General features: G+C 40.3%; 1 protein-coding gene across 3 annotated transcripts in view; it reads right to left on the bottom strand.

Moving 5' to 3' along the window:
• Window positions 1-21725, bottom strand: part of CRY1 (cryptochrome circadian regulator 1) — a 74853-nt gene extending 53128 nt beyond the window's left edge. For 2 of the 3 annotated variants that reach the window (XM_036252761.1, XM_036252762.1), the window contains exon 1: window positions 20988-21245. In XM_036252761.1, coding sequence (XP_036108654.1) covers window positions 20988-21145 — 158 coding nt within the window. In that variant the 5' untranslated portion in view covers window positions 21146-21245. Of the gene's footprint in view, window positions 1-20987 lie in introns of all 3 variants that reach the window. The other variant, XM_036252760.1, reaches the window with a different exon arrangement.
• Window positions 21726-23263: the final 1538 nt, after the last annotated feature.

Raw genomic sequence — 23263 nt, 5'->3', positions numbered from 1 at the left:
GAAAGAGAGTTTAAATACAAAGGGATGGCATTAGGGAATTTTTCTGGAATGATGAAACCATTCTGTATCTTGATATTGGTGGTGGTCATAATGCTCTATGCATTAATCAAAACTCGTAAAGTTATTCCCAAAAAGGATACATTTTATTATATGTTAATTTAATTTTTTTAAAACTTCCTGACACTAAACATAAGATGAAAAGAAATAACATGACGTTAATGTATTAAAGACAAAAATAATTCCACAGCAGGTAAGAAAACAAACAATCCAGTATAGAAGAAAAAAAGAACACAAGAAAAAGAGGAAAACTCTGCCAAAAAGATATGCAGCTTCAGATGAACTTAAAAAGAACATCAAATCAATTAAACAAGTGTCCAAAGACAAAAATAATAAAAGAGCAGAATAAGATAAAAAAGATTACAGAACTAAGAAAAATCAAAATCAAAATCAAAATGTCACCATTAGGAAATAATTAAATTAGAAATAGAAAAGGGCAGAATCCATACAGTATAACTGAATGACAATAACATGTAGGAATTGTAGATAACAAGTAGATCACAACAATTTGAGAGAAAAACAATGAAATAACTGAAATCATAAAAGATAGGAAAGTCAAAACCAATCTAACTTAATTAGTAAACTTCAAGTACTGAATACAATAAATGGATTAGAAATATTAAAAAATATGTTACAAGAAAATGTCCCTGTACTGGGGAACTGAACCTGTCAAATGTGAATGAATCATATTTAGCTATTGAAGATTAAAACTTCTAATCAGATTAAAATATTCAGCTACATTCTGTTTATGAGACATACAAAAAAAATAAAAGCAAATATATAGCAAACAAATGAAAAAAGAAAGTATGAATATCAACAATAACATCATACAAAGGCAAAAAAAAGAAAAGTTAAATGTAAGGAAAAATGAATAATCAACAATAGGGGTCAACCAACTATGGTCCGTGGGACAAATCTGACCCATGGCTTGTTTTTGTATGGCCCATTAGCTAAGAATGATTTTTACATTTTTTAAAAATATTTATTGTTGAATGTATTACAGATGTTCCTCATTTCTCCCCCACAGACCCCCTCCTCCTCCTTTTCCCACACTGTTTTCTGTGTCCATTGGTTGTGCATATAAGTTCTTTGGTTTATTTCTTCCCACCCTCCAACCCCCTTCTCTTTGAGGTTTGTCAGTCTAGCAACCAATTTGTTCTTCTTAATCCCTTCACCTTTTCACCCATTCCCCCAACCCCCCTCCCATCTGGAAACCAACAAAATGTTCTCTGTATCTATGAGAATGTTTCCGTTCTGCCTGTTCATTTTGTTTGTTAGATTCCATTGCCGACAGATATGTATTCATTGCCATTTTGTTTGTTCATATATTTTATCTTTTTCTTCAAAAAGACCCTTCAACATTTCATATAATAACGATTTGGTGGTGATGAACTCCTTTAGCTTTTTCTTGTCTGGGAAAGTCTTTATATGGCCATTGATTCTAAATGATAGCTTGGCAGGATAGAGTAATCTTGGTTGTAGGTTCTTGCTTTTCATCACTCTGAATATTTCTTGCCACTCCCTTCTGGCCTGCAAAGTTTCTGTTCAGAAATCAGCTGACAGTCTATGGGAGCTCCCTTGTAGGTAACTAGCTGCCTTTCTCTTGCTGCTTTTAAGATTCTCTCTTTGTCTTGAACCTTTCGCATTTTGATGATGATGCGTCTTGGTGTGGGCCTCTTGGGGTTCACCTTGTTTGGGACTCTCTGTGCTTCCTGGACTTGTATGTCTGTTTCCTTCACCAAATTAGGGAAGTTTTCTGCCATTATTGTTTCAAATAGCTTTTTGATTTCTTGTTCTCTGTCTTCTCCTTCTGGCACCCCCAAGATGCGAATGTTGGCACGCTTGAAGTTGTCCCAGAGGCTCCTTACACTATCCTCATTTTTTCGGGTTCTTTTTTCTTTTTGCTGTTCCGATCGGGTGTTTTTTGCTTCCTTGTATTCCAAATCGATGGTTTGCTTCTTGGCTTGACCTACTCTACTATTGAATCTGTGTAAATTATTCTTTATTTCAGTTAGTGCCTCCTTCATTTATGACTGGTCCTTTTTAATGCTCTTGAGGCCCTCACTAAGATCATTGAGCATTCTTATAAGCAGTATTTTGAACTCAGCATCTGTTAGGTTGCTTATCTCCATTTCACTTAGTTCTTTTCTTGGGGTTTTGTTCTGTTCTTTCATTTGGGACCTGTTTCTTTGTCTCCTCATTTTGGCTGCCTCTCTGTGTTTGTTTCTGTGTATTACTGAATGAGAGGTATGGGGCTATCTGAGACCAGATGCTGCTTGTTTGAAAGAATTTAGGAAAACCTGAAGCAGGATCCAAGACAGGCCAATCCTATGGTTAATCCTATGGTTAAGCAACAGCTTGGGTGGGCCTGAAAGTTGGGTGGGGCGGGGCCTCAGGGAATCACCAGGGCGGGGCAACCAGTGTGAGCCAGGTTGCTGGAGTCCCAGATATGGCGACTGTCTGCTGCCCCAGGGAAGGGCTCACCAAAGGAACAAAGGCCTCTGACAGCACGTTTGTCCTGGAGAAAGCTCCCTCTCCAGCCCCCACTCCAATGCCAAACAGCTCACTTCTTCCCTGTATGTCTCTGGCGCCCCTCGAGCTGCCTCCCCTCCAAGCTTAGAGGGAGTGAGTCCGATAAGTCTGTGCGCAGGGCCTTTAAGGAGCTGCCTGGGGCTCCAGCCGCTTCAGCCTCCCTGAGCCTCAGTTCCGGCTGGTTTTCCAGCCAGAAGTTATGGGGATTCTCTTCCTGGTACTGGAACCCTGAGTGGGGTGCCTCAGTCCTCAGGGAAGAACTTCACATCCTGATTTTCATCTGCCACACATGGGTGTGGGACCAGCCCTTCCACCTCCACCCCTCCTACCAGTCTGGATGTGGCTGCTGCTTTAATTCTATAGTTGTAGGACTTCCATTCAGCTGGATTTCAGGCGGTTCTGAATGATGGTTGTTCTATAGTTTAGCTGTAACTTTGATGTGGTTGTGGGAGGATGCAATACTGCATTTACCTACCTGCCATCTTGACCGGAAGTCGGCTTTTACATTTTTGAAGGGTTGTTTTTAAAAAAATAAGAATATAAGGGACTTAAATTATGGCTCACAAAACCTAAAACATTTACTATCTAGTCCTTTAAATTGCTAACACTAGGTACAATTTACCACAATTCATAATTCATTTATATATAGGTGGTCTCAATATATTAAGAAAACCAGACTTTTATCACATATATACAGACTTTTTTCCCTTAGCATGCTGTCTTCAGACTTTCTTTATGGTGATATCAGAATGTACAACTTTTATATGATTATCTAATGGAATTTACCACTCTTTACTTTTTGGTTTCTGGATTGCATGCTAAAAACACTTACTTTACTTAAATGGTATTTTAAAAAATTCCTCCCAAGTTTTCTTTTATAAGTTTCATAGTTTTGTTTTTTATATTTTAAATTACCGAGATACTTGGAATTTACTGCGGTTTTACTGAGGCCTTTTTAGGATAAGAGGAGACTGGACTGCATACTAAATGGGGAAGGGAGGTGTTAGAAGTTTAGGGAAGAGAAGGAGGGAGATACAGCAGGAGTCTATAATAAGGTTTAAACCTTGAAACTGACTGAATGATAACTAATATCATAGGTTTGCTGCCTCTTCTCACTGGAAAGCTTCAAACTATATTCTTTGTTGAGTCTTGAAAAAATGTTCTCAATTGAGGAAGTCTCTTGGGTCATGAAGCAATAAATTCCAAACTTCTACACTTCCCACATTGTTACTGCAAAACAAGAATCTAGGTAGAGAATAAGAAAACACCAATCTCTTTGTATCTAAATTCAGATTATCACTGGGTGTTATTACCTCTGTGTTGCTATAGTAAATAGGATTTTTCTTTTTATGATACTTTTTTATTGTTTTTATATATGTAGCAGGTGGTCAGCAAACTATGGCCCATGGGTCAATTCAGCCCACTGTCCCCTTTGTAAATAAAATGTTATTGGAACACAAGACATGCTCATATGTTTACATATTGTCTGTGGCTGATTTCACACTCCAACAGGAGAGTTGAGTAGCTGTGACAGAGATTGCATAGCCCACAAAGATAAAATATTTATCATCTGGCCACCATCTGGCCACATGAAAAGTTTGCCAATCTCTGATATATAGGAAAGCTATTTGTAAATTTTTGAGGAAACATAATTACATAATATTAACCATTTTAAACTGTCCAATTCAGTGGCATTTAGTTCAATTCATAATGTTTTTTAATCATTACTTCTAATTCCAAAACATTTTCACCATCCTACCCACTAAGCAATCATTCTCCATTTCTCTGTCCCCCTGCCCCTAGCTACCACTAATTTGCTTTCTGTCTCTATGGGTTTACCTATTTTGGATATTGCATATAAATGGAATTATATGTGATCTTTCGTGTCTGGCTTCTTTCATTAGGATAAATTTAGTACTTCATTTCTTTTTATGAATAAATAATATTCTATTCTATACATACACTACATTTTTTTATCCATTCATCAGTTAATAAACATCTGAATTGTTGCTACCTTTCAGTGACTATGAATAGAGCTGCTATGGACATTTATGGACAAGTTTTTGTATCAATGCCTGCTTTCAATTCTTCTGGAATTCTTAAAGTGGAGCTGCTGGGTCATATGGTAATTCTGTTTAACTTTTTGTGGAAATATCAAATTGTTTTTCCACGGTGGCTGTACCTTTCCATCAACAATGTATGAGGAGGGTTAAGATTTTTCCACATCCTCACCAACCTTTACTTTTCTTTTAAATTTTTGTTATTTTAGCCATCTTCGTGGGCATAAAGTGATATTATACTATGGCTTTGCTTTGCACTTCCCTAATGACTAATCATGTTGAATATCTTTTCCTTTGCTTGTTGGTCATTGTTTGTATTTTAATATATATTTTAAAACGCCTACAAATAAAATTTATTTATTTTTTTAATCCTCACCCGAGGACATTTTTTTGATATTTTGTTCATATAGAGTGGGAAGGAGAGAGAGAGAGAAACATCAACGTGAAAGGTACACATCGAGTGGTCGCCACCCACACAACCCAATCAGGCCGGGGACAAACTGCAACCGAGGTACGTGCCCTTAGCGGGAACCGAACCTGGGTCTCTCCAGACCGCCGCAGGCCAACGCTCTAAACGCTGAGCCAAACCAGCCAGGGCTACAAATAAAAATTTTTAAAGACAACAATATCAATAGAAAAATGGGCAAGACAATTAAAAGGAAATTTATAGACACAAAAATCTCCAAAACTAATATAACAAGAAAGGTTCAAATCTATTAGCAACCAGAAAAGCATAAATTAAAATAATCAGATATCACTTTACACTTATTAGACTGGTAAAATTAGGAAGTCGATACTTCTTGAATGTTGGGATATTAGAATATATAAACATTCAGGCATTGCTAGTGGGAATATAGGCTGGTTTGACTATTGTGGATGGCAATTTGGCATTTCTTAGTCAAAGCAAGTATAGGGCTATCTTAAGACCCAGCAATTCTATTCATCTGTTTATATGAAATCATTACACAGAATTATGTATAAGGATATTTACTGCAACTAATTTGTGGTGTTACGAAACTGGAAGATAAGGTAGATAAAATGAGGTAAATGTGTCCAACAGAATATTTTGCAGTTATTAGAACAAGTACCAACATGAGTAGATATTAAAATTGTATTGCTTATGGAAAAAAATAACAGAGTAAAGTATACAGCACAATAACTTTTATGTAAATTAAAAATAAATGCACCCATTTTGCAAGACAGTTACAAAAAGATAAATATATTAAAATATAAGTAATACAACATATGCTATATAATTTTATTTAAAATACTATAAACAAAGGGACATTCAAATAGATATATAAAAAGACTGCAGAAAGAAAACAAGTGAAGACCAATGATAACAATGTGCCTTCAACTAAGGATTACCCAGCCATATCACTAAAATTATTATATTATTAATAGCACTTTTCAGTTGATTCTCCTAGGTATTTCAGGTATACAATCATATCATCTAAACACAGCAATAATTTTACCTTCTCTACCATTTTTATACTTCTTAGATTGCATCAGTTAGTATCTCTAGCACAATGATAGTAACAGTGATAGCAAACATTTGTTTCTTGTTCTCAGTTTCACAGAAATTCTTCTAAAGTTACTCATTAAGCATAATGCTGGCTTTTGATATAACCTAATTAAAGAGATAGCCTTCTATTTCTGGTTTAGTGCTAGTTTTTATTAGAATGGATGTTGAGCCCTGGCCAGATTGTTCAGTGGTTAGAGCAGTGGTCTGTGGACCAAAGGGTCAAGGATTCAATTCTGGTCAAGGGTACATACCTGGGTTGCAGGTTCGATCCCTGGCCCTGGTTGGGGTCATGAAGGAGGCAACCAATCAATGTGCCTCTCTCACTCCCTTCCTTCCACTCTCTCTAAAAAATCAATAGAAAAATATCCTCGGGTAAGGATTAACAACAACAAAAAGTAGATGTTGAACTTTACCAAAAGTCTTTTCAGCATCTATGAAGATGATCTTATAGTTTTTATTTGACCTAGTAATATAGAGATTTATATTAATATACATATTTCCAATACAGAATTATCCTTGCACTTTCAATGTAAATGTAGAATATACTTTTAAAATGTGATTTTTGTATCCTATTTGATAAATTTGTACATTTTATTCCTAAATAATATTGTATTGTAGTTTTTTCTTTTATTATGCTCTACAACAATGCTTCTTATAGCACTGAAGTTACATGTTCTTAAAAGTTTGGTAGAACCCAACTATAAAACTATCTGAGCCTGATGCTTTTTATGGAGGTAACTCATTAATAATATTCTTTATTCCTTCTGTTAGAGCTCTGCTTTCAAAAGATCAATACAATGGAAAAGCATCTGGCAAGTTTAACCAAGAAACAAAAAAAGAAAGAAAAATAAATACCTATTAGTAATGTGAGAAACCTACTATAACAAGTTTGACAATACATAGGAAAATGTCAAACTAGGTTAAATGGTAGACATGTTAGTAAAATAAGAATTATCAAATTCAATTATCCAGCTGACTGAAAAGAAAACCTAAGAAAGTTAATAAACGCTAATGGAATTGAAAAGTATGACAAAAATGACCCACATCAGTAATTGTTTCAAAACAGAAATCTAATCAAATTAGGTAGATTTTAAAAAATCTGGGTAGAAAAATTTAGGTAGAAAAAAAGGAAAAGAAAAAGTTTTGAATGAATACTGGAGCCCGGCTGGTGTGACTCACTGGTTAAGCGCCGACCCATGCACCAAGAGGTCGCCAGTTCAATTCCTGGTCAGGGCACATGCCCAGGCTGTGGGCCAAATCCCCAGTGGGGACATGCAGGAGGCCGTCAATCAACATTCTCTCTCATCAATGTTTCTATCTCTCTCTTCCTCTCTTTTCCTCTCTCTAAAACCAATAAAGAAAAAGAAAAAAAGAATACTGGAGTATCTCATGGAATCTGTGCTCAGGAAGTATAATCAAGTAAAAGGATTCTAGAATGTTATAAACCAGGACACATGCTTCTTTTTGGAACTGAATGGTCCTGTTTGTTCCTTTCTGCACAAGTTCATTTTTTTTCTTTCTACATCACTTTCTATGCTAAGATACTTAGTTTTTTATAACTGCTCAGTGTCAAGGCCCAATATCAAGCAACTGGAATCTCTGTATCTCTTTTCCAAACCTCCAACTTCCAAATTGGTACAGTATGGGTCAGGTATTGATTCTAGATCCAATAGACAAACTGTCCACAGGAGAAAGAGGAAAAGTAGATTACAGATTATAAGCTACTAAAATGGAAGCTAAATTTATCCTTTCAGTAAAGGTTTTAATGTGGGCAGTTTAATGGACTGTGCAGGTACCATAAGATAGCAACAAAAAGAATCTGCCTCCTCCCAAAAACCCCTAATCCAAAAGACTTTATAGTTGAATTCTAACAAATCTTTATGGAACACAGAATTCCTGTTATGTATAATGTTAGGGAGCATACGCGGGATATAAAATTACCAATTTATCTTACAAGGTTAACACGATCCTATTATCAAAACCTAAAAAAATTAATGCCCAAAGCAATGCTCAATGAATCACACATTTTTTTCCCTTTCATCCGCACCCAATGATATGTTTTTATTGATTTGAGAGGGGACGAGAGAGAAAGGGAGGGAGAGGAGGGAAAAGAGAGAGAGAGAGAAAGAGAAACATTGATATGAGAAATATCAATTGGCTGCCTCCCAGTATGCACCCGACCAGGGATCAAAACTGCAATCTAGGTATATGCCCTGAACGGAAATCAAACTCACAAGCTTTTAGTGTATGGGATAATGCTCCAACCAAATGAGCTACTCAGCCAGGGCGAATTACTCACATTTTTTTAATAAGATGCCGAAGTTTATGGATAAATATGCAACATATCCATATGCATTTATATTTTCAATGTTTGAAACTATTACGAATAGTATACTTTTCAGGAGTGATGTAGGTGCTTTCTTCAGCCCTCGCAGTTCTGTTCAGTGGTTAGAGCAGTGGCCCATGGACCAAAGGGTCTCAGGTTCAATTCCAGTCAAGGGCCTGTACCTCGATTGCAGTTCCGTCCCTGGCACTGGTTGGGGCCATGTGGAAGGCAACCAATCGATGCTTTTCTCTCACATAGATGTTTCTCTCTCTCCCTCCCTCCCTCCCTTCCACATCATCTGAAAATAAATGGAAAAATGTCCTCAGGTGAGGATTAAAAGAAAAAAAAAGATAATTTCTTCATATTGCTTTATTTATAATTATATTTTTCATTAGAAAAAATTCACATTTTAAACATTAAACAGCCTAGAAATAGACCTCAAAATATTAAAATTTTACTGTATGAATAACATTTCAGTGGGGCTATTATTCAATTAATAGTGTCATTTTGGGGGAAAATGTTAGAGCTCAACTGCAGTGTCAATATAACTTCTAGATATAATGCAAGTTTTTATGTATAAAAATATAAATGTCTCAAAATGGATAAAAGACTTAAATGTGACTCATGAATCCATAAAAATCCCAGAAGAAACTGTAGGCAACAAAATTTCAGACATCATACGCAGCAGAATTTTCACCGATACATCACCTAAGGCATCAGAAACAAAGGAGAAAATGAACACAAGGGACTACATCAAACTCAAAAGCTTCTGCACAGCAAAAAGATACAATCATCAAAATGGAAAGGCTACCCACTGTATGGGAGAGCATAATTGCCGATGATATATCAGGTAAGGGGTTAATTTCCAATATATAGAGAGTGCTCACACAACTCAACAAAAGGAAAACAAAGAACCCAATTAAAAAATGGGCAGAGGAACTAAATAGACACTTCTCCAAACAGGACATACAAATGGCTAAGAGACATATGAAGAAATGCTCAACATCACTAATCATTAGGAGATGCAAATTAAAACAACAATGAGCTATCACCTCACACCTGTCAGAATGGCCGCCATCAACAAATCATCAAACAACAAGTGTTGGCGAGGGTGTGGAGAAAAGGGGACTCTGGTACACTGCTGGTGGGAATGCAGACTGGTGCAGCCACTATGGAAAACAATATAGTGTTACCGCAAAAAATTAAAAATTGAACTTCCATTTGACCCAGTGATCCCACCACTGCTAGGAATATACCCTAAGAAGCCTGAAACACCAATCAGAAAGAATATTTGTATCCCCATGTTCGTAGCAGCACTATTAACAATAACTAAGATCTGGAAACAGCCCAAATGTCTGTCAGTAGATGAATGGATAAAAAAGCAGTGGTACATATACACAATGGAGTACTATGCAGCTGTAAGAAAGAAAGATCTCTTATCCTTTGAGATGACATGGAGGGACCTGGAAATTATTATCCTAAGAGAAACAAGCCAAACAGAGAAAGACAAGTATCATATGATCTCACTTATTTGTGGAATATAATGAACATAACAGTCTGAGGAATGGGGTAGTCCCAGAGACGTGGAAGTGGGGTACAGACTGACAATCCCCAGAAGAGGGGATGAGGGAAAGAGATAAACCACAGAACTTATATGCATGTGTGCATGAACAATGGACATGGACAACAAAGCTGAGGACAGGGTGGGGAGGGACGAGGAGGGGGTAATCAGTGGGGGGAAAAGGAGAAACATCTGTAACAAAAATAATTAATTAATAAAAAATAAAATAAATGTATTAGAAAACCATATAAACATTTAAGTCATATTTCAGTAGAAAAGGCCCTTTGAAGCTTATCATTAATGATATAAGCCATAAAAATTTGAGTACAAAAAGTTTAACATGCATATTTTTTCAAAGATCAGACTGCCATTCCTTTTTCCCCATATGTCCCTATTTCAGTGTTTTCATAATTTTCCTACTTTTAATTATCACCTCAGAAAGGATTATTTCCAATTACATACACACATCTATCCCTACTTCCCTTCTTAGCTTTCAGTCCTGTTAACCAATTGTACCTGGATACCCTGCTGTTACCCTAACTTTGATACACCTTAAAAACAAACTTATCATCCTAACCTCCAAACTAACCCCTTCTGACTTTATAGCTCCCTCTCTGGGGTCTCAAACTTGGAATCATCATTGTCTCCTCCTTTTCTAAAATCTCCCATATAGCCCTGGCCCTTGTGGCCCAGTGGTTAAAGCATTAGCCCCCACACAAAAGGTCCATTGGATCAATTCCAGTTAAGGGCTATACCTGGGTTGCATGCGGGAGGCAAACCAATTGATGTGTCATTTGACATTTCTCTGTTTCTTTCTCTCTCTCTCTCTCCCCCCTCCCCTTCCCTCCCTCCCTTTCATTCTCTAAAAATCAATGAAAAAAATATCCTCTGGTGAGGATTAACTAACTAAATAAAATAAAATCTCTCATATATGTCACCAAATCATATTTAGTATTTCCCTTTAATTCACTCTTTCCTTTCTATTTCCATTATATAACCCAAGATTGTAACTCAATACAAAAGTTACACTAAACCCTGTAATAAAAAGGTATTTTAGCCCTGGCCTGTTTGGCTCAACAGTTGGAGCGTCGGCCAACAGCTGGACCCATGGACCAAAGGGTCACGGGTTTAATTCCAGTCAAGGGCATGTACCTCAGTTGTGGTTCGGTCCCTGTCCCTGGTCAGGGTCAGGGGGGAGGCAACCAATTGATGTGTCTCTCTTACATCGATGTTTTTCTCTCTATCTCTCCCTCCCACTCTGTCTGAAAATGAATGGAAAAATATCCTTGAGTGAGGATTAAAAAAAAAAGCTATTTTAACCCGAAAATTAGAGTAAGACAACCCATTATATGTTAATATCTATATAAAGACTGGGCATGTACATTCTCTAGTACACAGACATTACAGGACAGTAATTTAATATTGTCATCCTATTTATAGACTTTTAATTTCTGCTGGTCCATATCACTTAAAACAGCAAAATAAGAAAACCCACAAGCATCATTAAGATATTTAGTTTGTTGTTAATGTTGCTATTGAGGAGACAGAGCTGGGATTACATAAGAATGGCAAAAATAACTAGTCAATAGAATTCCATTTATAAAATAACATTTTTTTCTTTATCTCTAGGAAACACTAATATCTAATTAAAACAAATATGCAATCCAAACCAAATAAAATTATGTAAGAATCTATTTTAAAATGTCAAAATTTGAGAACCTGTAGTTACATCTTTTGTATTACTAATAATTATTTTTGCTATTATCATCACGGAAACTATGCAATCCCTCTATATCCTTTGTAAAACATATACAAGCCATATTGACTGATGGCCATGGTTAATTTTAGCTTGAGAACAGCAGGCTATTGTTTTCTAGTACACCTGATTCCTGTTCCAATTAGTGAAAGTACTAGCTATGACGAGTAAATTGCATTACTCAAACCTGTTTATGCCAGCTGAACTTCTTACTGTAACCACATAATTTAATTAAATTTTATATACCCTAATTAAATGAGTGTAAAAAAAAAAAAAGCCATTTTATTGAAAACTAAATTGAATGCTTCAAAAAGGCTTGATAAAAGGAGAATCACCAAAAAAATAACTGTGATAAGATAGTTATAATAGATCAGAAAAAAAATACTAAAGAAATTTGGTACTCAAGTATACTTCTCAAGGGTATTTAAGGTTTTAACCAATTTTAAAGAAAATGATAGGCAACATCAGGCTCTGGGTGTAACTTATGCATGAAAGCCAACATGAAACTCCATCAACAAAATCAGAAAAATATTAATTTATACATTCAATCCACAAGTACATATTGAACACCTACCTATCATATGCCAGGTGTTATTCTAGGGCAGCAGTTTTCAAACTTTTTGGTCTCAGGACCCTTTATAGTCTTAAAAATTACTCAGTAACCCCAAAGAGCTTTGTCATATAGGTAATATTTATCAACATGTTTGTGAGAAATTAAAGCTAAAAAAATTTTAAATATAAGAATACACCAGCATACACTCCATTAGCCATCACAGCAATAATGTGATCCCTTATCATGCAGCTTCTGGAAAATAATACTGTACACATGTGAGAGAATAACAGAAAATCAAATAATGTCTCAGTGTTATTATGAAAATTGTTCTGACTTCACAGATACCCGGAGTCTCAGGAACCAGTGAGTGTCCCTGGACCTTCCACTGAGAAGGACTATTATAGGGCTGAGGAACCAATAATAAATCAATCCCTCTTTTGTGTAATTTAAGGAAGGAGTAAGACAATAAAGAAGTAAATCAATTAACATATAAATTTAGGTGGTGATAAATGTCATTAAAAAAAAAAAAAAACAAAGCAAAGAGATAAAAGTGGAAAATGGGAAGTTTGGGGAAGGAGTAGGGACAATTACTTGACAGTCTCTGAGGAGGGATACTGAAGGAATGATCCCTGCTAAGGGCTGAGGCATAGGAATGACCTGATCTGATTAAGGTTTTAAAAATATTACTCTGACTTCCACATAGAACAGACTGGGAAGGCGGGTATAAAAATGGAAGTAGAGAAGTTAAGAGGCTATTGCAGTAGTCCTGCCAGAAACGCTGGTGACTTGGGTAACATGACAGCAGTGGAAGGGTGAAATCTGAATGGATAGTGAAGTTATTTTGAAGGAAAAGCCATAATAATTGCTGAAAGACTAGACATGAGGTTGTGAGGGAAAAAAGAAATGAAGGAAAGATGGCTACTAGGTTTTTACAGAGCAACAAGGTGAATGTTGCTATTTATTATGATTTAGAGCAGCAGTTCTCAACCTGTGGGTCGCGATGCCTTTGGGGGTAGAACGACCCTTTCATAGGGGTTGCCTAAGATATAACAGTAGCAAAATTACAGTTATGAAGTAGCAACGAAAATAATTTTATGGTTGGGGGGTCACCACAACATGAGGAACTGTATTAAAGGGTCACGGCATTAGGAAGGTTGAGAATCAATGATTTAGAGAAACCATGGAAGATGGGGGAGTGAGAGCAAGACTTAGCTTAAGATGCTTAATTCAAATCTGAGTAAAAACACTGGATATGGCCTGGCCAGTTTAGCTCAGCAGTTAGAGCTCTGGCCCTAGAACCAAAGTTGAGTTGCAGGTTCCATCCCTGGCCCCAGTAAGGGTTGTGTGGGAGGCAACCAATGGATGTGTTTCTCTCACATTGATATTTCTCTCTCTCTCTCTCTCTCACTCTCTCTCTCTCTCATTGATATTTCTCTCTCTCTTGCTCTCTCTCTCATATTGATATTTCTGTCTCTCTCTCCTCTCTCTCTCTCTCTACCTCCCTCCTTCCTTCCCTTCCACTCTATCTAAAATTCAATGGGAAAATATCCTCAGGTAAGGATTAACAAAAGAAAAAAATACTGGATATGAGGGTCTGGAACTCAAGACAGAGGTCAGAGCAGGAGATGGAAGATACAAAATCATGAGGAATTCAAGTATGTGCCTAGATGAGAAGACCTAAGGCATAAAAGAAGTGAGCAGGAAAATTTAGGTGTGGAATTTTGCCCTACATCAAGGCTGTCAAATTAAAATACACTTTAAAATGTGTTATTTTTTAAGCTCGCCTCTTTAAAATAATCAATGGTATGAGTACCTTGCTTTTCATATTAGGTCACTAAATCAAGGATCCCCTTCATCAAGAACTTGGAAGTAGGGAACAGACTAACAAACCTCAGAGGGAAGGGGGTGTGGCGTGGGAAGAGATAAACCAAAGAACTTATATGCATAATCAATGGACACAGACAACAGTGTAGTGAAGGAGGGGTGGGGGGGCCACGGGAGGAGCAGGGAGGAGGGGGTCATTGGGGGAAAACGGGGAGACATCTATAACACTTTCAACAATAAAGATAAATTTTTTTAAGAAGTATTCTAAAACTTTCTTGAACTCATCCTCTCAAACTCATCCCCTTCCCTTTCCCTCTAACCCCCAACACACTCACCACCACCACCCTACTCCTAATTCCTCCTTCTCTCCCCCAGGGTTGTCTCTTCTCTGTGCTCCCATGATTATCTTTCCATATTTCTACAGAGGTCCTATTTAACATTCTATATTCTAATTATTAGTCCTTTAGTGGTGTAAAAGTTTCCTTATGAGCAAAAACCAAGACTTTCATCTTTGTATCCCCAATGCCTTACAAAGTGCCTGGCGGGTAACAGGCTCTTAATGAACGTTTTCTGAATTAATAAAATGAAGGGGGAGTGACTTACCCAAGGTTAGTCCTACTTAAAGCAGGGATTTAAATTTAGGTTTTGGGACAGCCAAATATTTTACACCCCAGTTTGTCATTCAAAGAACTCCACAGTGGGGGCTTCACCATCTATATATTGTATTTTCTGTCATTGTATCTTGACCAAAAGCCTGGTAATTTTATTGTCCTGGCTTTAAGTCTGATGATCTGCCCCAAATTAATTTTCCCTCAGCCTGTTCAGAACTAGTGCATTCAAACTTATGTCTTACTTCTCCCTCTTCACTAAGCCCTCAATCATTGCCCTTCTCCCCCACACCGGCCACACACACATTCAGTAACACCCTATACAACCTGACTTCAGTCTTTACAATTACATTAAAGCTACTCTCTCAGTTTACCAAAGACCTTTGTAACAGTTAAAGTATAATTTTCAAAATGGAAAAACCATAACTCTCATGCAAATATGAAATTAATATATGGCAAAGATTTTATTTAACTCATTAGTGAATGAAGGAATCAGTAAGATGTTAAGACTGGTTTATGTAAGAATGTGACTTAGAGCCCAGCCAGAGTGGCTCAGTGGACTGAGCATCAGCCCCAAGGACTGACAGGTCCCAGTTCCATTCCAGCTTAGGGCACACACTCAGGTGGCAGGCTCGATCCCCAGTAGGGGCATGCAGAAGGCAGCCAATCTATATTTCTATCTCGTTCTCCCCTCCTCTTTCTTTCTCTAAAAAAAACAACAACAACAATAAAAAAGAAAAAAAAAACAAGAATGTGACTTAGAGATTTATAGTGTCCACTCTACAAATTCATTTGCATAGCATAACAGGAGTAATTTGTATGGGCATGAAACATTTGTTCTGTTAATCAGTTTTCTACAACTTAACTTTTATCTCTTTTTATAGAGTTGTAAAACAGTCTAGTGAACCAAGGATGAAGGTGCATATCTCTAGCTCAGAATAATATAATTTGCGGAGGGTCCTCTAAGTTCCTGGAGGGTCCAATGCCCAGCATTCAAGATTCACAATAATTTCTTGTGCCCATTTCCAAATCTGACGATTTTTCCGAATAACTGTCAAAACTCATCCTACCTAACCTGCCTTCTTTAGCACAAATAATAAAACTCTTGCCACCTTTGGTTTCCATGACACAATACTCTCCTGGCCCCTCTTCAACCTCTCTGATTCTCCTCACTCTCCTTCTCCAGTTCCCTACATCTTAACTATAGTATTCACCAAGGTTTTGATGGATCTTATTCTATCCAATATCATCAGTCATGTTTCACCTTTTATATAGGAATTATTCCCATATCCACAGCTCTAACATCTATAACCCCCAAACTTGAACTCTCCTTATCTCCATTTCCCATGTTGCTATCTTAGCAGTACCTCACATTTATCAATGACCAAAATAAATATACTAATTTCCTCTTCTAAATATGGTTTATTCAAAAGCATGAGAATCTTACATTTTACTCTCGCCCTCACATCCTCCTTTATGAAACTGCCTTGTCCAGGCAGTCACAAACTGGCCATTGCACCTCTATAATCACTCTCTTGTTTCTTCCCTTTCCTTTTAGCCTTTTCCCTAATTCAGCCTGTATTATCTTTCAACTTAACTGTTGATGAAGCCTCCACATTATTATATTGTCTCTTTCCTCTATCATTTTACTCAGCTGCCAAAGTTATATTTCCTCAAACAGGAACCAAAGTTTTTCTGACTTGGTCCCACCTTCTGATCTGAGTTCTTATATAATAGGCATCTGTTGTTTTAGGATATCCACCCACTTCCTACTCATTCTACTTTAGTTACTTCAGTCCAGTAGAGCTGATTCCACCCATGAGGAACACAATTCCAGATCAGACAATCAGAGGTGTACAATAATTGGTTCCGAAATGGGCCCAAGCCCTGGCCAGTGTCTCAGTTGATTAGAGTGCCCCGTGTACCAAATGATTGCACATACTCAGGTTGGGGGTTTAATTCCTGGTTGAGGTATATATGGCAAGCAAATGACCAATGTTTCTCTCTCTCTCTCTCTCTCTCTCTCTCTCTCTCTCTCTCTCTCTCTTTCTCTCTCTCTCTCCTCCCCCTTCCTCTCTCTCTACTAGGATCAATGAAAAACATATCCTCAGGTGAGGATTAAAAAAAAAAAGAAGAAAGAAAGAAAAGAAAAGAAAAGAAAAGAAATGAAACTGACCTAAACAGAGCTACTGAAGTGCCACAGAGCACTGCTGAGACTTCTGGGGCCAAGGCTTATGCTTTTTAACCGCTACGGTTATTGTTACATTTTACCACCAGAGGACAGCCTGCCTGAAAAGCCAATGCAGTATAAGTGAAGTTTGGAGATACAAAGAAAGAAATATGGTCCTAGAGATTGTCTTGTCTGAATCCAGTTTCCCTTGGATTGTTCCATTATACTTGCCAATCAACTCTCTCTCTGCATAAGGCTCTTTGACTCGCAACCAAATGGAGTACTAGACCAAAAAAATACTAAACAGCACCTCCTGTCTTTCATGCACCATATGATTCAGTCATACCAGCCTCCTCATCAGTATCAGAATACTGTGCCTTCCCTCATATTATTTCCTCAGTCTGGAATTTTCTTCCCTTTGCCTGGAATTCTCTTCCCTCCATTCTGTTTATTAAGATCCATCTCACTCTTCAAGGTTCAGCTCAAATGCCTCAGTGAAGCAATCTCCAAGACTAGAAAAAGAAGCAGAAGACGAATACACAGGGACTTTAAACCACACTCTATGGTTTTTTGAACTTGAACCTAAGGGTAAGAAAATGTCATTGAAAGATTTTAAAGAATAAAGGGCATGATCATATTTGCAATTTTATTATTATTATTATTTATCCTCACCCGAGGACATTTTTCCATTTTTTGTTCAGATAGAGTGGGAGGGAGAGAGGGAAAGAGAGAGAGAAACTTCGACATGAAAGGGACACATCGAGTGGCTGCCACTCACACGACCCATTCAGGGCCGGGGACAAACTGCAACCGAGGTACATGCCCTTAGCAGGAACTGAACCCGGGTCTCTCTGGATGGCAGGCTGACACTCCAACGGCTGGGCCAAACCGGCCAGGGCTGTCCCTGACTTTTTATAACTTAGTCTACAGTAGAAGAAAACAGTCTGTCTCTATTCATTATTTACATCTTTACCTATCATTTTAAAAAGGAAAATGTGAGACTACTCCTATTGTGCTTACCAGTTTTATTTCACTCGTTATTTGACAATGTGAGTTGCTGGGTATCCAAAGTTAAACGATATACAACTGCTCTAGAAGAAACTTACTATAGACATTTAATTAGATATTATTTACCTAGGGCTTCCAATTTAATAGTAAATGACAAGCATTCACTACTACCACTCACATTTTGAGCATTTTACATTTGTTAAGTAATTTAATCCTTCTAACAATCTTATGAAAAGGGAATTATTACTCTGTTACTGTAAGATATTATTAATACATTAAAATATATTACCTTTACCATCTTTTCCCAGAATCAGTGTTAAGTTAATGACACTAATTCTGCTAATGAGTGTTTTATATACAGTTGCTGTATCATTCCCATCAACGTGCAAACATACTGTAATTTCTTCCATCTTAAAAAAAAAAATCCTCTCTTGACTTTACATCCCACAATTTCTCTGATCCCCTTACACCAAAACTCCCTAAAAGAGCTGTCTATGTGAGTTGTCTCCCAGCTTTCTCCTGTGAGCTTCTCTTGAGCCATTCCAAAAAGGTTTTTGCCTCTACACTACTGAAACCACTCTATTCAAGATTATGAATGGCCTCAAAATGCTATATATACAATTTAAAATTTTTCATCCTCATCTCACCTGACCTGTCAACAGCACTTGACATAGGTAAAACACTCTATTCAAAATACTTTCTTTACTTAGCTTCTTAGACATTATACTCTTCTGGGTTTTCTTCATATCTTACTAGATGTTCTTTCTCAATATCTACACATTAGAATACCCAAGGCTCAGTCCATGGACCTCCTTTCTCTTTCTTAAAAAATTTATTTTTCAATTACAGTTGAAAAACTCTCTCTCTCTGTTAATCCTCACTCAAGGATATCTTCTATTGATTTTTAGATAGAATGGAAGAGAGGAGTGGGAGGGAGGGGAGAGAGAAACATCAATGTGAGAGAAACACATGCACTGGTTTCCTCCGGCACAACCCCAACCAGGGCTGGGGATCAAATCTGCAACCCAGGTATGTGCCCTTGACTGGGAATTGAACCTGCGACCCTTCCGTCGGAGGGCCGACCTTCTAACTGCTGAACCAAACTAGCCAGGGGGATACTTCCTTTCTTAAAGTTCTCATATACAGCAATTTCATGGCTTCACTAGAATGTAGCTTCAAAGGGTACGGATTTTTTTTTTAAGTTATTTTGTTTAAGCTGAATGCCCTGCACCTAAAACAGTGCCTGATATATATTAAATGCATGATAAATATATGTTCAATGAATGGATGGATGAATAGCTTTAAATAGTATATATAAACTGATGACTTTCCAATTTATACCTCCTGCTGGGATTTCTGCCCTGAACTCCAACTGCCTATCTGCTATCTCCACTTGGATGTGTAATAAACATCTCAAACTTAATCAAGTTCAAAAGAGAATTCCAAACACCCTTCCAAAGGGTTCTATGACTAACTTCACTTTCTTAGCAAAGTACAGTTCCATCGTTCCAGTTCCTCAAGCCAAATATTTTGAAAGTATTCCTAATTCCTCTTTCTCTCACACCACATATCAAACCTCCCAACACTGTGGATTCTGCCTTCAAAATATATTCAACGTTTGACTACTCACCACATCCACCACTATCACTATGGTCCAAGCCATTATCACCTGTCACCTAGATGAACACAGCCTCCTAATTGATCTTCCTGCTTCTTGTCCACCTGCACACTCCCACCTCCTCCAATTCAGTCTGTTCTCAGAACCACAGCCACAGAAATTTTTCCAAACTTAAGTCAGATCATGTCACTTCTCTGCTCATAATCCTGCAATTATTCCCCCTCTTTTCTCATTCAAAGAGAAAAGCCCAAATCTTGACTACCTATAAAGCTCTACCCAATATGGCCCTGTTACATCTCTGACCTCGTCTACTACTTTCCCTCTCACCTGTTCTGCTTCAGTCACAGCGGCTTCTGCTGTTTCTTCCCAAGGCCTTTCCCTGCTGTGCCCACCGCCTGGAACGCCTCGCTCTAGACAGCGCATATGTGCTTCATCACCTTGTTCACTGCCACCTTCTCTGAGTTTTCCCCAATCACCCCATGTAAAATTGCAACTCTAATCCCACCCTCTTGTCTTCTTGTTCTCCTTTCTCCGCTCTATATTTCTCCAAAGCATTTATCACCACCAAACACGATATTATCTTACTTTCTGAAGCATATGCTCGAAAAGGAGAAGAATTTTGGTCTGTTTTACTCAAGGCTATATCCCTGGTGTTTAAAGCAATGCCTGGTATACAGTAGGCGATCAACCATCTGTTCATTGAACACTTTCATTTCCACCAGAGGGCCTGACAGCCAACTAGCCTGGCGTTTCAGGAAAAGATCATCAAGCGACTCTAAGGTTTCCTCCAGTCCTCTGATCCCTAGAAGGATTATACTTTGCCTAGAAAGAAAAGAAAAAAAAAAAACCTGTGCTTTGTCCAGCCAACCATGAGGGGGAGTCCGAGAGGAAGGGCTGAGCAAAGGGAAACCAGATAAGGTTATTTCCCTTGCTTTCCCTTCGTCAACCTCAAGGTGGAAGAAAACTGGGTTTGGAGGCGACTGCACTGAATGAATAATTTTCTCCATACTATGAATTACCGGGGCACAACCGTAAACATTAAAAACCGCAATCCTCTCGAATGCCACAGAGAGGCCAAGAAAATCAACCCACGGGCCACTGATAAGTGGGAGGGTGTGTCTTTGATTCCGCCACGGAGAATTCCCCACCAACCCGGGCAAGAGTCCCCATTAGCGTCGAGACACGTAACTCGCACACCGCGGCCGGGGTGTCCCAAGCTGCCAGCACCCTCCGGCCGAGACCCGGCCGGTCCTTCCACCAGCACGCAGAGCAGCACTGACGCTGGAAACAGCACGAGCAGGGCGGCCCCGCGTGGAAGTCGGGCTGGGCTGACCGTCAAGCCCCGCTCCCCTGACACCGAAACCAGTTCCCCCCGCGATTCGGACTCACCGCCACCTGTTGATGCCCACGCTGGAGGAGCCCGCGAACCAGGGGTCGAGGATGTAGACGCAGCGGATCGTGTCGGCGCCCTGAATGCACTCCTTCAGGGCGGGGTTGTCGTGGAGCCGGAGCCCCTTGCGGAACCAGTGCACCGCGTTCACCCCCATCCCGGGCCGCGGCGGGGCCGCCCGAGGTCCTCCGCCGAGATTCAGGCGGCGAGGGTCCGGCTCATCGCCGACCCCGCCGCTTCCAGGAGAATCGCCGCGCCCCAGGAGTGAGGTCAGGGCGGCCCGGAGGGCAGAGGAAGAAATGAGTCCGAGGAGGGGGAGGGAGAGGGCGCTGGAGGCGCAGCTGGAAGCTGAATGGAGGTTGCCCGGTGCGCGGAGTCCGGGGGTGACGCCCGTTAGGAGCCAGCGCCTGCCGCAGTCGCCTGGACGACACGCATAACTTCGAGGGCCTCGGACGCCCGGAGGGTGAGCAAGTTGTAGGAGCTCGAGCCGCCACGACAGCCCGAGCCGGCACCCGCAGCCCCAGGAGGTTCGTCACGGAAACCTCGCCCCACCGCGGCGGTCCCCGGGGAAAAGCGGCCCGCCCGAGGCGAGCCACCCGGCGGGATGAGCACGGATTCGGCCTCTGTCGGCCAGGCTGCCGCTCGGCCCAGGAGTGAGGACGGAGCACGGAGGCGGTAGTCGAGGCCGCTGGACGGTTGCCGGCCGGTGACCGGTCTCGAGCCGGCCCGGGTGACTCCGCCACCACCGCCGCGTCAGCGGCCTCGGCCCCGCCCCCGGCTCCTCATTGGAAGGCGCGCTGCCCACGTGACCACCGGCACCTCACGTTTCTGAAGTGTGTTTACTACAGCGGCTCGTACTGGGGAATGTGCCCGCGCTTCAGTCGCTCTTAGGGGGCGGCAGCCATGCGGTCTCAAAACCGTCGGCCCTCTCCCAGACGCTGGGCTCCTCTAGCTCAGTCCCTTTTTTTCCGCCGGCCGGTCGCGATTGCCTGCAAGCGCCCCGGGTGATCACAGGCCCCACGTGAGGGAAGGCTTAGCTCCGCCTCCGCTGGCCAGGAGCACCCACATTGGCTGAGGCTCGCCGAGACCCGGATGAGCACGGGGCTGCGGGAAGCTCACGGGCGCGCGCTCTGCTTGAGGAGGTGCGCGTGCACTTCCCCTGCGTTCCCGAGGGAAGTCGGGCGGGGCGGGCAGGCGGGCGCGCTGGGGCGCTGCGCTGCTGGGGCTCCCTGGAAGGCCGGTGGATGGCTTTGTACCCTCCGAGAGTCAGCGAGGGGTCGCGGCGGGGGGTGAGGAGCAGGGTGGGCTGGATGCAGCAAAGTAGGAGGCTCCACGTCGACTTTGATGCCCAAACCACGTGCTTCAATCCAGCTTTGTGCAAAGAACCGTCCCTTGGAGTGTGCAGCGCCATTTCTTATGGACCCCGCGATGCTGTACCCTCGTACGTGCTCTGGGGAAGAAGGGTAATTGGCAGGACGGTTGCCACGCGTTCCTGGACTTCTTGTCATTCCTTGCTATCAGCAACATATCAACAGTATGTCAGCCCTACTCTTAACGTTTAGTGCGGCCTTGGCCCATCTTACCAAGGAGAACGACCTGCAGGCCCTGCCACCCCTTATTCATGTGATGACCTTATATTCATCCAAGGATTACTGATTGAAGCCCACACTGCTCACGGTGCTGGAGATACAGGAGAGAAGAAAACAGGCTAAAATCCCAGCCCTCTGTAGAGTATACAATCTGTATCTCTTAACTTTTACTCTTTGTTATTTTTTCTCTATAAAATGCTCTCCTTTGGAATCTGCTGCTCACTACAACCACCTTTGCCCTACCTAGTATATTTCCACACAGTCCTTTAGATTCAGGTGAAGTGCAACTTTAATTTGTGAAAATACTCCTGTCCCCACTCCCCAGCAGATTTAGGATCTCCCCCAGCCCACCAGGTATCTGATACACCACTTTTCACGCTGTTGAGAAGACTGAATGAAAAGTGCCTGTGTTAACACCAGCACAAAGTAGGTGCTCAATAATTGCAGTTACTACTGTGGTAGGGAGCTAGACGTGAGCAGAACAAGGATAATGGTACCAGGTGCAGAAGGTCACCAGGGTGGAAAGCCCTGGGTGCCTAGCAAAGGACAATTGTAGGGCGACCTTTCCTCCCCTAGCATATTGCTGGTCACACAGTTTGGACCCCCTGAACTTTCCTCCCCAAAGATAACATCTAGGCTTTAGTTGTATTTCAACTCCAGGCCCATAAAAGCAGCAAAACCGACCA

This window comes from Molossus molossus, unplaced genomic scaffold (genome assembly GCF_014108415.1).
Source record: "Molossus molossus isolate mMolMol1 unplaced genomic scaffold, mMolMol1.p scaffold_m16_p_10, whole genome shotgun sequence".
Lineage (NCBI taxonomy): Eukaryota > Metazoa > Chordata > Mammalia > Chiroptera > Molossidae > Molossus > Molossus molossus.
Note: the sequence above shows the minus strand (reverse complement) of the source record. Positions and strands in the feature narration are given on the sequence as shown.